The sequence below is a fragment of the Myotis brandtii genome, unplaced genomic scaffold (assembly GCF_000412655.1).
Source record: "Myotis brandtii unplaced genomic scaffold, ASM41265v1 scaffold73, whole genome shotgun sequence".
Classification (NCBI taxonomy): domain Eukaryota; kingdom Metazoa; phylum Chordata; class Mammalia; order Chiroptera; family Vespertilionidae; genus Myotis; species Myotis brandtii.
The window spans coordinates 136,470-151,293 of NW_005370886.1; the positions used below are offsets into that span (position 1 = coordinate 136,470).

At 41.2% G+C, this 14,824-nt stretch overlaps 1 protein-coding gene across 1 annotated transcript in view; it reads left to right on the forward strand.

Moving 5' to 3' along the window:
* The window catches only part of MTMR8 (myotubularin related protein 8), a 35,186-nt gene extending 23,132 nt beyond the window's left edge, over positions 1-12,054 (forward strand). Inside the window, 3 exon segments of the mRNA XM_005882612.1 lie at positions 7,258-7,383; positions 8,993-9,091; positions 12,028-12,054. Coding sequence (XP_005882674.1) covers positions 7,258-7,383; positions 8,993-9,091; positions 12,028-12,054 — 252 coding nt within the window.
* Positions 12,055-14,824: the final 2,770 nt, after the last annotated feature.

A 14,824-nucleotide genomic window follows, 5' to 3' on the forward strand; every position in this document is an offset into this window, starting at 1 on the left:
TCCTGTAGTGCAGGCCCACTGCCAGGGTGCTGGGGTGGGACAAGATCTTCTATTGGCTACTTCTCACACCCTAAATCAAACTTTTCTTGCAACTTTTCCCAGGCTCGGGTGTGGAAGAGTCCAGATTTCCATTTCTGCTACTGTCAGTCTCCCTTCAGAGAACTAACACCCTTTGCTGAAATCAGGCCGTAGACAAGCTTTGACGTATTTGACCCTCAAAGATAGTGTTAAGGGTTAGTATCTCATTCCTTTTTCTTTCAGGAGGCACCTCAGCCACTTTATCATTTCATAGATGCAAGCTTGACTTATCAGTACCTAGAAACATCCAAGCCCCAAATGCTCTACCTGAGAGCAATGTCTGAGCCCTAACAAATGGCCTTTGACATCAGTAAGCTCCATAACTCAAAGATGTGCAGACTCTCCAGCTGCAGGCGGGGGGAGAGCATGGAAGGAGGGAACTTCCTTGCACCCTCACAGAAATACACTTCTCCCTGTGACTGGTGCTTCCAAATGGCAGACAAACATCCTTCAGTCTTCCCATAGACTGCCCATTAGTTGGCAGGGAAAAAGAGTAATTATATGGTGGCAAAATCAACACCACCAGTGAGGCGCAGGGGGCATCATGTGCCTCCAGAAGTGAGACCCTGACAAGGTCACAGCATGACCTATATAAAGCTGAGTTTCCTTACCTGATCATGATGAAACATCAGACAAATGCAAAATGAAGACTGCTTCATAGATGATAGATAGATGATAGATAGATAGATAGATAGATAGATAGATAGATAGATAGATAGATTAGAGGCCTGGTGCATGGATTCGTGCACTGGTGGGGTGCCTCAGCCTGGCCTGCAGGGATCGGGCTGAAACCAGCTCTTCAACATCTCCTGAGGGATCCTGGATTGTGAGAGGGTGGTTCTCGGGTGACGCACCCTGGAATTCGGCTCCCTCTTCTCTTCTCCCAATATTATGTCACTTGCTCTCTGTATTTGTCTCGTTTCTTTCATCTCACTTTACCCTAAGTTTAGCGGTAATTGACAACTTGTGAGCATTTAGCTGCAAAATGCAATTATTTAGCAAACAGGATTTACTTAGCCTGGAATCTAATTGGCCTAGGGCAGGACCCTGCTCAATGTCAGGCTCCCACCTAGGTCCTTTCTCCCAGGCAGAGTCCTGTGGCAGCGGAACCTCCTTCTTCCCACCTGAGCTGCTCCTTCGCCTCCTTATCTCCTTGGAGGTTGCCCGCTGGTGCTACTGTCTTCCCAGAAGGAGGGAAGCAGCGGCAGGGCAGGTTTCCCAGCTGAGAGTGGTAGCAGGAAAATTCGCTGCCTCCACTGGAAATATTAAGCGGATGGGCCGGTGTGGGCGCCAGATGTCAGGCCACAGCCAGTAGGTTCTGCACATCTCATCATTTAGCTAATGGAGTCAAAAAGTTTCTGTGAGGGCCAAACCCACAACCTCTACAATGGGCTAGAGGCCGGTTGGGGAGCCAGACCTGAAGTGGGGAGCCATGGGCTAGAGGACCAGTGCACGCAGTGGGGTCCCTCGGCCTGGCCTGTGGGGATAGGGCTGAAATCAGTTCTCTGACATTCTCTGAGGGGTTCCGGATTGTGAGAGGGCAGTTCTCAGGTGATGCACACTGGAGTCAGGCTCCTTCTTCTCTAGTTCCAGGTGCATCACCAGAGAACCGGAGAACCACAGCTGCCATGTCACTGCAGCTTGGCAGCTCCTATGTTGAGCGTATGCCCCCGATGGTCAGTGCACGTCATAGCTACCGGTAAGCTGGTTGAACAGTCAGTGGGTCAGCTGGTCGCTTAGGCTTTTATATATATTGACTAGAGGCCCGGTGCATGAAAATTCATGCACTGGAGTGGAGGGTCCCTCAGCCCACCTGCCCCCTCTCACAGTCTGGGAGTCCTCAGGGGCAGGAGGCAACCCAGCGATCAGGGGAAGGCAGTGCCCCCATCACACCTCTGCTGCTGCCACTGCAGGCAGCACAATCCTTGGCCAGCCCTGGTTACCTGCGCGTGGGGCCACCGTGGGCGGCTAGGCAGCCTCCATCCAAGGCTTGCCTGCACCTCAGGCCAGCCCCAGGTGGCTCGGTAGCTGTCATCTGAGGCTTGACTGTGCCTTGGCCGGCCCTGATTGCCTGAGCCTCAGTCAGTGGGGGGTGCAGGAGGACCCAAGGACCCCGGTGGGGCTGAGGGGACTGGGCATCACCATCTTGTGGCTGTGGGCACTGCCATTTTGTGAGGGCATGATGGTCAATTAGCATATTCCCTCTTTATTATATAGGATATTCTTATTTATTTCAGAGAGAAAGGGAGAGGGAGAGAGATAGAAACATCAATGATGAGAGAGAATCATTGATTGGTTGCCTCCTGCAAGCCCCACACTGGGGATCAAGCCCGCAACCCGGGCATGTGCCCTGATCGGGAATCAAACCGTGACCTCCTGGTTCATAGCTTGATGCTCAACCACTGAGCCATGCCAGCAGGGCCACATGTGGAAATTTTATACTGGAAATTTGGCTAGTGAAACTGAGAAACTGAATTATAAATTTTATTTAATATTGGTGAATTTCAATTTAAATAGTCACTTGTGTCTAGTGACTACCATATTGGGCAGTGCAGCTCTAGAGCTTTTACACATACAGATTTACATACTATTATTACTACTTTGTAAAAATGGGATTATGCTGTGCATATTGTTCTGCATATGATATTTTATACTTAAGGTATAATGACATTTTCCAGGTCAGTTTAGTCAGTACATTCTTTTCAAAGACTATACCATCTTTCATTATGTGAATTTGCCATAGTTCCCTGATAATGGGCAATTCAGCTATTCCCAGTTCTTTAACAAATGCAGACATTTTTGCACCAAATGCCCTTGAACATATATGTGTAAACATTCTTAGAAGTGGATTTTCGGAGTCAAAGAGTATGAATACTTCAAACTTTAACTAGACATGGTCAAATTGCCCTCCAAATAGGTCACATCAGTTTCCATTCCTACCAACAATACCTATTTCTCCACATTGCCAGTAATGATTATCATCAATTTATGTATTTATTTAATTTAAAAATATGTATATTTTTTATTGATTTCAGAGAGGAAGGGAAAGGGAGAGAGATAGAAATTTCAATGATGAGAGAAAATTATTAATTGGCTGCCTCCTGCATGCCCCCCTACTGTGGGATTGAGCCCGCAACCGGGGCATGTGCCCTGATGACAAATCTAACTGTGACCTCCTGGTCTATGCTCAACCACTGAGCAATACTGGCTGGGCTCATCAATCTTTTTACATGTTTGCCAGTATGATAGATGATGCTTACACCCTAATGACTAAACATTGCTACAAAGAAATAGATCCCATAACTATGTTGATTGGTACTATCACAGGTTTATGCTCCATAATCTTAGCTGTAGTTATGTAGTCTTAAAGCCACTTAGCAATCATATTATGTGTCTCTGTTTGAGTGCTGTCCACCAAGCAGGTATTCCTAATTTTTACCTTTCATGCTGGCTACTCCACTCTTACTCCCCTCTCCATAAGCACATGTAAGCATGTCTCTTCATGAAAAAAAAATGAAGGATAGCTCTCATCTTCTACTATTATACTTACCAACTCTTTTTGTGTCTCCTTCCTTGCTATCTCATAGGAAATGGTGTATCTTCTGTGTAAGATTTATCTCTTTACCTGTATTCTAAATCCCATCCCCTCCTTCTTCAAGGAATATTTCTTCTACATTTTCTTATCCTCTTCTAGCGATTGTCCTCTTTCCTCTTGGTTAAAACTTTTTTGAAAGTAGTTGATCTTCCTTATTAGCATTTCCTGATCTCCCTTCAGTTTTCAGTTCACTGTGATCCTATTTTCATACCATTACTACTACTCTTGCTGAGGTCACTAATGACCCCGACCTGTCAAATATAAGGGTCATTCTTTAATCTTTGTTCTTATTTTGACCTCTTTGCTGCATTTGACAGTATGAGCCCCTTTCTCTTTGAACCACTTTTCTAGTCCTGATTTTATTTTTTTATTTTATTGTTTAAAGTATTACAAATAGTAATACATATGTCTCCTTTTTGCCCCATTGACCTCCCCCCGGCCTCCCCTACCCCACAGCACATACCCTCATCCCCTCCCAGCATCTTGTGTCTATTGGTTATGCTTATATGCAGGCATACAAGTCCATTGGTTGATCTCTTAATCACCCCCCAACCCTCCCTAGCCTTCCCACTGTAGTTTGACAGTCTGATGCTTCTTTGCCTCTGTATTTATTTTTGTTAATCAGTTTATAATGTTCTTTATAGTCCACAAATGAGTGAGATCATATGATATTTATCTTTCACTGACTGGCTTATTTTGCTTAGCATAGTGCTCTCCAGTTCCATCCATGTTGTTGCAAATGGTAAAAATTCCTTCTTTTTTACAGCAGTGTAGTATTCCATTGTGTATATGTACCACAGTTTTCTAATCCACTCACCTGCTGATGGGCATTTAGGCTGTTTCCAAATCTTAGCTATTGTAAATTGTGCTGCTATGAACATAGGGTTGCATATATCCTTTCTGATTGGTGTTTGTGTTTTCTTGGGATATATTCCTAGAAATGGTATTACTGGGTCAAATGGCAGTTCCATTTTTAATTATTTGAGGAAACACCATACTGTTTTCCACAGTGGCTGCACCAGTCTGCATTCCCACCAGCAGTGAAGGAGGGTTCCTTTTTCTCCAAAAAGTGTCTACTTAGGTCCTTTGCTCATTTTTTGATTGGATCATTATCTTCCTTTTGTTAATTTGTATGAGTTCTCTGTAAATTTTGGAGATTAAACCATTTGGGAGATATCATTGGCAAATATGTTCTCCCATGCAGTGGGCTTTCTTGTTGTTTTGTTGATGGTTTCTTTTGCTGTGCAGAAGCTTTTTATTTTGATGTAGTCCCATTTGTTTCTTTTTTTCTCCTTAGTTTCCATTGCCCTAAGAACTGTATTGGTAAAGTTATTGCTATGACAAATGTCTGCTATTTTGCTGTCTATGGCTTTTTTCTTAGATTTTTATGGTTTCCATTTTATGTTTAAGTCCTTTATCCATTTTGAGTTTATTTTTGTATATGGTGTAAGTTGGTGGTCTAGTTTCATTTTTTTGCATGTATCTTTCCAATTTTCCCAACACCATTTATTGAAGAGACTGTGTTGACTCCATTGTATGCTCTTGCCTCCTTTGTCAAATATTAATTGAGCATAATGGCTTGTGTTGATTTCTGGGTTCTCTGTTCTGTTCCACTGGTCTATATGTCTGTTCTTGTGCCAGTACCAGGCTGTTTTGAGCAGGATGGCTTTGTAGTATAGCTTGATATCTGGTATTGTGATGCCTCCAACGTTGTTCTTCTTTTCTAGTCCTGACTTTAACCAAACTATTCCTTCATGGTTCTCTTTCTATCTTTCAGGCTGCTTTTTCACAGGCTGACTCCTGTATAACCCCCTTTCCTCTACTTTCCCTTTAAAGGTCACTGCTTTTTCAGGTCTTTCCTTTTCTTACTTTGGTCTCTGCCTAGACAGCACCAGCCATACCCACAGTTTCCACTACCATCTCTAATTATATAATGATCAAATCTACACTCAGGCCCAGTTTCCAGACCCCTACTGAACTTTAGACCCACATATCAATTATCCACTGAACTCTCCATTAGATGTCCCTTAACTGCTTGAGACTCACCATGGCCCAAATTGAAATCTTAACTCTCTACACAAATTAAAACTTGTCTCTCCTTCTCTGTTCACTATTCAGACTAATGGTGCTGTTATCCACACATTTCAGAATCATCCTTAACTTCCCCTTCTCATTTTTTAGCCCCAATACTACTATCTTATTTCAGGCCTTTTTGCTTTTCACAATTTTAGTAGCTCTCTAACTGGTCTTCCTAAATCCAAATTCATGTCCACCCAATCCATTCTCCTTACTGCCACCACAGTGAGCACATCTTATCATGGAACTCCTCTTTTTTTAACAACTCAATGGTTCCCTGTTGCCACCAGATGAAATGCACACTTGTTAGTCTGACCATTGCCCTCCTGTGCAGGCCTGTCTCTCCCCACTTCTTCACTCTACACCTAGCCTCAATCAAGTTACTTAGAATTCCTCACCAATGTCATACCTCCTTGCCTTTCTACATGCTGTCATGTTGTGCACTCTGCCTGGAATGTCCTTTTCAATATGACAAAAGCCTATCATCTGACAAGTCCACTTTAGTTGTCTCCTCTTCTTTGGTTATTTTGTGCCTGTTGTACTTGGTATGGACTGTTATTGTTTTAGTTACCATTGGTTTGTAGTCGTCCATGTGTTTGACTCCTTTGTATCCCCAGTGCACATCATAGTGTTTCTTGTATAGTCACGGAGTAATTATTGGTTAGATGTGTGGAGGAATGAATGAGTGAATAAATTAATTTCTTCTCTTTTATCACCTGAGGAAATCCTACTCTTTCTTTAAGGCTCAAGCTTCCCTGAACCCTACAAAAGGATATAGTTACTACACATTGCTCTATAGCAGCATTTTTTCACTATATTGTATTTATTTATCTTTGGTCACTCTAGTTTGTGAGCTCCTTGAAGCAGAACTGAGTCTCATCTTTGTATCTCTAATACATAGCACATAAGTGGCACAGAGAGATACATAATTAAGTGTTAGAATGAATAAGTGAATGCTTATTATCTATCATTGCCAAAATTACCCAGATTGAGTAACTGCCCAGATTTTACATCATTCTGATTGCACAGAAACTGTGCCAAAACAGGTAAACCTCTCCATCTTAAGTTGGAAGAATTTATGTTAGTAAAACTAAGTGTCTAAAGACTCTATAGGTAATTATTTGTCAGATCAAGGATTGGAATGCAAAACTCTTCTGGAATGCATGTTTTGGGGCATGAATTTTTCCTCTTGCCCACTCCTCTCTCTTAGAGTTGATCCTTCTCTTCTTCAGAAGTTTGATGCATTTAGAACTTACTTATTTTTCTTTTTATCCTAAATTATGTGTTGGTTTTGATTTTCTTTTCCCATTAGGTAAGTTCTCCTTTTGTTGCACTCCTTTATATATATTTTTCATTCCCTATAGAGGATGCCAATATTATGAGAATAAATTAATGTAGCCCAGTAAAACCAGGTACTCTGTGCTATAGTGATGCTATTTGGCCTACTTATTAACCCAGCATGCTATGTAAAAGTTATCTATGCTACTTTTTATCTCTTGTCTTCATAGGCAGTGAAGGTAGAAAAGGCCAATGTCTTAGTCCACTGTTCTGATGAGTGGGACCACACAGCACAAGTCTGCTCTGTGGCCAGCATCCTCTTATATCCATTTTATAGGACATTCAAAGGTCTCATGGTAAGAGAGTAAACAATTGATATTTTACTTTGCATAAATGACAGATTATGGATAAATAATAAAGAACTCTCAACCAATTTGTTTTCTACAAGAAGTTCCAAATCTACAAAATCTCTTTTTCAGCTTAGCTTCTTTCTACTAAATTAAGCATTTGCAGTCTACATACTTTCTGTTGTATATTCAACATAGTTTACCTATCAGAAGGTAAGTTGTATGTAATAGGCTGCTATAAATGGTAGGAAAGACTAAAAAGTTTGCAAAGCTGAGAGGATGACTGTTAAATAGGCTGTTAGATGGGTTCATCATCTTCCACATATCAGCTGATTGGATGTCAGATTCATGATTTTTTTCTGGTTCTGAATCTAAGGCTTCTTAATTGATTTTTCTAAAAAATAGGTTTTTAAGAATGCTTTTTTTAAAAAGGCTGAAAATAGGTTTGTACCAAGAACAAATCTTGGTACAAACTCAAGTACTAACTTTGGAGTCCTGTTTTTTCATAGGTTGAATATAATATCATCCCAAGTACTAATTTTGGAGTTCTGTTTTTTTATAGGTTGAATTTAATATCATGTTTATCAGGATTGCATTTATCTATGGCTCAAATAGCTTGTCACACATCATGTAAAAGCCAAAAGAAATGTGATACTGGATACACATCCAGAATAATTTTTCCTGAGAGCATTTGAAATTTGAAGGAAGAATGTACAGGCCTTTAAAGGAAATACAAGTCACTTAGTTATCATTTGGGAAATTAACTTTATTATTATCAGTTCAACCTAAACTTGTATAAAGTCCATTTTAGCAAAGTGCTTTGATTTATCTGTACTAGAGGCCTGGTGCAAAAAATTCATGCACTGGAGAGGGGAGGGTGTCCCTGCACCCTCTCCAATCTGGGACCCCTCGGGGGATGTCTGACTGCCGGTTTAGGCCTGATCCCACAGACATCCCAATCGGCAGTCAGACATCCCTCTCACAATCCAAGACTGCTGGCTCCCAACCACTTGCTTGCCTGCCTGCCTGATTGCCCCTAACTGCCTCTGCCTGCCAGCCTGATCACCCCCTAACCACTCCCCTGCCAGCCTAATTGATGCATAACTGCTCCCCTGCAAGCCTGGTCCCCCCCAACTGCCCTCCCCTGCCGGCCTGGTTGCCCCCAACTGTTCTCCCCTGCCAGCCTGGTCACCCCTAACTGCCCTCCCCTGCAAGCCTGGTCTCCCCCAACTGCCCTCCCCTGCCAGCCTAGTTGCCCCCAACTGTTCTCCCCTGCCGGCCTGGTCACCCCTAACTGCCCTCCTCTGCTGGCCTGGTCCCCTCCAACAGCCCTCCCCTGCTGCCTGGTCATCCCCAACTGCCATCTCCTACAGGCCCTATTGCCCCCAACTGCCCTCCTCTGCAGGCCTGGTCCCCCCAACTTCCCTCCCTCCCCTGCTGTCCTGATTGCCCACAACTGCCCTCCCCTGCCGGCCATCTTGTGACCACATGGGGGTGGCCAACTTGTGTGAGGGTGTGATGGTCAATTTGCATATTACCTCTTTATTATATAGGATGGCTAATTTATTTTATGATTTTCCTAATGCAAACTTTTTTTTATTTTGGTATAAAAATGAAGATCCTGATTGAAAAGGAATAGATATCCATGGGCCACACGTTTTCCCAAAGGTAAAAATATCTTAATTTTAAGTGAGGAGACTAAGAAAAGGTCATTAGGGTTAGGTTTATCAAAACACAATAATGTCTTGTGTATAAAGGAACAGTAAGTTGAACATGGCATATATCTCTTTTCATCAGGAAATAAGTATTCCAGATACTGTGCTAGGGAACTAGGGCTACAAAAGTGATTAGAATATTATATCTGCCTTTAAAGTGTATAAATAATTATATCAAATTGTTAAATATTTCAGGGATGAACAAGATATCAAAGACCGTGAGGAAAAATTGCTTAATTATGCTTGAAGAAGTCAGGACAGGCATCCAGAAATAGGCAGAATTTGAAGATGAATTTTGGGGGATGAATAGGAATTTGCTAGACAGAACAGTGGATTGAGGAGGGTATCCAGACAGAGGGAATAACATCTAAGAAAATTCACTCTTTAACCTTTTATAAAATAAAGAAAGGTGAAGATTTCTGTTCTTTAGAAAAGGGTGGTGCAAGGGCTGACATTAATCTAGTGTCTGCTACAAGGCAGACAGCCTCACTGAGGCTTTAACTATGTTATCAGAACAATCAAATATCTACCAAATACCTAACAATGTTCTATAGACACTGAGCTGGTTCTAAAGGCTCATAAAATTCTTTACCCTTAAAGAAGTTAAAATTCAGGACCTATTCTCTTCCATTGGTGTATATCCACTTAATTTCATTTGTTTGCCATTCCTAGACATTTGTTTCTATTCATTCACTTTCCCTTCATCAACAAACATTGGGCCAGGTAATATACCAGGTTTTAAGGAGACTATGTTGAATCACATATGGTCTCTGTCTCTTCTTTTATAGAAAGAAAATCAATGATGACAGTTTAGTTTGATAAGTGTTAAGACAAAGGGAAACATAAACAAAATAACTTTACCCATTCTGGGGCACAGAAGGCTTCCTAAAATTGGTGGCATTTTAGAACATCCAAGAATATAGGTTGAGGATTTGAAAGAGACAGTGGGTGTTTGATAGAATAAGATTCCTTAGGAGACAAGAGGGAGTGAAAGCTATAATTCAAATGAAAAGGTTAGCTAAAGCTATAACTAAGATCACCTCTTCCATGGAGACTGGATGGAAGGACAGGCAGTGAAGAAATTAAATGGGTGACTGTCAAAGACAGAAGTTAGCTATTTTTACTTGGTGGCCTTGACTTTTTTCAGTGACACTATAGACACCAGAGTGAAATAGATTAGGAGTTTGAGAAGATAGCTTCAATTTTGCAAGAGCTGTAAGGTTGATGGGAAAAAAGTGTTAAGGACATACATAAAACTTATGGGGGAACAATTCTAGCTGAGTATGGAGACTTTATTTCATTTTTTATTAAATTTATTGGGGTGACACTGTTTAATAGTATGGTTCAGGTCTCAAGTGTACATTTCTATTATACATGATCTGTATATTGTATTGTGTCCACACCCAAAGTTATATCATCTTCCTTCACCAAATATTTGACCCCTTTATGCTCCCACCACTCCCCCACCCCCTTCCCCTGGTAACCAGCATAATATTGTCTGTGTCTATGAGTTTCAATTTTGTATCCCACATATCAGTGCAATCATATGGTTCTTAGCTTTTTCTGACAGACTTATTTCGCTGAGCATAGTAACCTATAATTTTCAGTATATAGATCATTCATGTTCTTTGTTAATTTTATTCCTATGTATTTTATTTTTTCTTGCAACTGCAAAAGGAATTGTGTTGTTATTTTTCATTTCTCTTTCTAAGTTTCATTGGTAGTATATAGGAAAGCAGTGGACTTTGTACATTGATTCTATATCCTTCAACTTTACTGTGTTTGTTTATTGGAAGCCCGGGTCCCGGGTGCCTGCTGGTGGCCAGAGGGAAGCCCAGGGCCCAGATGCTAGAGGGAAGCCGGTGCCGGCAGCCAGGGAAAGGAAGGTACTTTTGCACAAATTTCGTGCATTGGGCCTCTAGTCTATTAATAAACCATAGTTTATCTTTTCTAGTACAGGTTGGAGAGGGAGCTTATTTTGCATCTTGTATTACCACCCAGAATATTACTTCATTGAACATAAGCACTATTATGGTACTTAGAAGACAAGCAGAAATCCTAATACCTGTTAATCCAGTGGTTCTCAACCTGTGGGTTGCGACCCCTTTGACAGTCAAACGACCCTTTCACAGGGGTCGCCTAAGACCATCCTGCATATCAGATATTTACATTATGATTCATAACAGTAGCAACATTACAATTATGAAGTAGCAACGAAAATAATTTTATGGTTGGGTCACAACATGAGGAACTGTATTTAAAGGGCCAGAAGGTTGAGAACCGCTGTGTTAATCTCACCAGGAAATGGCAAGGCTCATCAGCTATTGAAGTCTTAGAAAGAGCATTGAATCAATTACGGCCCAAAATATTTTGGGGAATACTCATTGCAGCCATCATCTTGGCTGTTGTTATTCTTACTACTGCCAGTATCACTGTGGTGGCCCTTTCTGAGTCTGGGCAGATGGCCACATTTATAGACAATCTGGCCTATAATGTAACTAAAAAATTCACTATACAACAGCACATAGATAAAAAGAAATATTAGCTAGACTACAGGCAATAGAGGCAGCCATTGAATATCTGGGGGAAAGACAGGATGCCATAACATACAGGCAAGTGCTTAATTGTGATTAGGAGCACAAGCACATATGTGTCACTCCTTTAAAATGGAACAGTAGTCACCATCAGTGGATTGATGTTAAAAAGCATCTATATGGAGTCTTTCATAATAACCTTACTGAAGAAGTAAACATGTTGCAAAGGCAAATTAGAGAGTCCTTACTTGCTATCAATAAACATGAAAAACAGACTGCTGCTTAAAATAAGGTAAAAGAGCATTTATAGTGGTTAGACCCCACCACATGGTTTCCTAAAATCAATTAGTACCTGATTGGATTTACCATTTCTGTCTTTGTAATTCTCTTTGTTTTTCTTATAGTCTACAAAATCAAAACTCCAGCAGTGAACGTGCTTCACAGACCCCGACCTTCCAAAGCAGAAAGCTTGCTGCCTCCCTCTGTCTTCTACAGCCAGCAAAACAAAAGTGGGGGAGATGTGGGGAAGCATGGGAATTGGTTGGAAAGTCTGTAAGGAGGATTCTCCAAAAGGTCAGGGGCCTCTGGGGGGAACTTGCCGAAGGCAGCAGCCCCTGCCTTGACTTTTCCAAACAAGTCCAGTCCCCTGGGTGTTCTTCTAGAATCTCTATGTTTAGTTTTTAAAGACCCGAACTTGTAGAAGCATGTGCTTTCTCAAGGATACTTACCCTGCTGATTATATCTAGAGGTTAATTTTAGTTCAAGTGTTGTTATGATAAAAGCCTAACAAGGCAGGCAATTGAGTCTGTTTTCCTTCCAAAAGCCAAACAGCCCCTTAGCCTTCTCTTTCACAGAAATTGTGTCAGAGTAATCTTTTCATCCATTGCTCAGGGTCTGCTGGTCAGTTCCGGCAATATTTGCTTTGTGGTGAAATGTGCACCTTGACCTGACTATGTAAATATAGAATTTCCAAAGTCCATAAAAGCTGTTTATAAGCCACTCAATAACATCATCATGTAACCCTTGCATAGATAACCCAACAGAAGGCTTCTGTAGGTATCTACTATTGTTAAGGCATATTTAATGTACCTGTCTACTGCAGGGAGGGGCCCAATGAAATTTATTTGTCATTTGTGATGTGGTCCTTCTCTATAACTTTCCTCCTCTCATGCAGTAGTCTCAGTGTCTTGATTTCTGGCATATGGTACAGTCTCTACTGGCTTTGTGTAAATGTCTCTCTGTTGGTTTGACTTTTCTATAACAATCTAGTTCTGAAAACCAATAATACCCAAATGCGTTGACCTATGATGTGCTTACCAATTGCGTGGTTCATTCCTAAGTTCTGCGGACTCTCTGTTCTTTGAGATGTTTACCTGATGTGGTGGTTTTTAGTCAGCATTGACATTATATTGTACCTCCTCTATGTCTTGTTTGGCATGAGCCAAAGTATGGTGCACCAGGATGCACAGAGTGGGAGCCAATGTGGTAATTTTCCCTCCTCATCTCTTTACCACAAATTTCTTATATTTTTTAGCCTTGATTTTGCTGAAGTCCTGACCAAATAGCTCACTAGCCACAATCCAGGAATTATTGAAAATGTGGACCTTAGGAAAATGTTAGTCAAGGGCATGCTCTGTTGTTATGAGTATTGCATGAAGATCAGCCCATTGGGTACTTTGGTCTATTCCTATATAGAAATGGAAGTGTTTTTAATATACTTTTCATTGTTGGTAGTATTACAGATATCTCCCCTTCCCCCTCCTTTCCCTCCTCCTCCCAGCCCCTACCCCCAATGTCTTCACTACCCTATTGCCCATGTCCATGGGCTATGACTATAAGTATATAAGTTCTTTGGTTTATCTCTTCTCATCCCCCCAACCCCACATTGAGGTATGTCAGTCTGTTCCATGCCTCCATGCTTCAAGTCTTATTTTGTTGGTCAATTCATTCTGTTCATTAGCTTCCACAAATAAGTGAGATCATGTTATATTTTTTTTCTCAGATTGGCTTATTTCAAATTTAGCATAATATTTTCCAGGTCCATCCATGCTGTCCCAAAGAGTAAGAGAGCCCTCTTTATTACAGCTGCATAGTATTCTACTCTGTGAATATCCCACAGCTTTTTTATCCATTCATCTACTGATGGGCACTTGGGTAGAAATTGAAGGTTTTAATAAAGGCAAATTGAATTGTCTGGCCCCCATATATTCTGTGCTCACTCCATTAATGAAGAAAAACTATTACTTTTATTGTTCAGTGAGTACTGACCACCTCACATTCAGTCCCCACTGAGCAAGAGTCAGAGGCATTTCTCAGGGTTTTGACCAGTTAAATGCAATAGTAGGTGAGTAATGTGTTGGAGCCAGAATCCAAATATTCCTATCAAATGTTGGACCTTTGGTACTAATGTGGGAGGTTGAAGTACTAGGAGCTTTTCTTTTACCAGATTGGGGATACCAGTTCACCCTTCTGAGTTCCAAATGTAGCTTGAAAATTTAACAGATTGGAAGAAATCTTGTACCTTATGCAGGGCATTTGCCCATCCCCTGTCCATGAGGGGTTTATTCCTGGTTGTGATGGCCTGTGAAAGAGAGTCCTGGTCAGATCCACTGAGGAAGATGTCATCAATACAATGGCAAAAGTGAGTTTCTATTGGTATGTGGAACTGTCATCTAGGTCCTGTCTTCAAAGCATATGTATGCTCACAGAGTTATTTACATATCCCATAGGCAACCAAGAAAATATATGCTTTGACCCTCAAAGGCGAAGGTAAAAATTGTGGTTGACTGTCCTGCAAAATTTTTACTGAATAGAACATGTTAGTCAAGTCTGTAATTCCAAAACATTTATATATGTTGCTTTGGATGTTAAAGTGAAGATATCTGGTAGAGATGTTCTAACAAAAGGAACAGGCTTTTTCAACTCTCTCTAGCTTATCTCCACCTATTAGTAGTAACTTTATAGCCTAGGCCATACCAGGGAGTTGAAAGGTGAGAGAATAGGAATCAGTACCCTTCTTTAACTAAATCATCTTTGGTAGGCCATAATCCTTCAGTATCTTGCCTTGGACAGTATTGTGCCATATTTACCACCTGCACCAGCAATAGAAGGTAATTGGTTTCCACTGTGTGGTGCCCAACAATAGTGTAAAAGCCTTAAGTTTCTTCTATAAGGTACTTGCTGACCGTAGGAGTCCAAGCC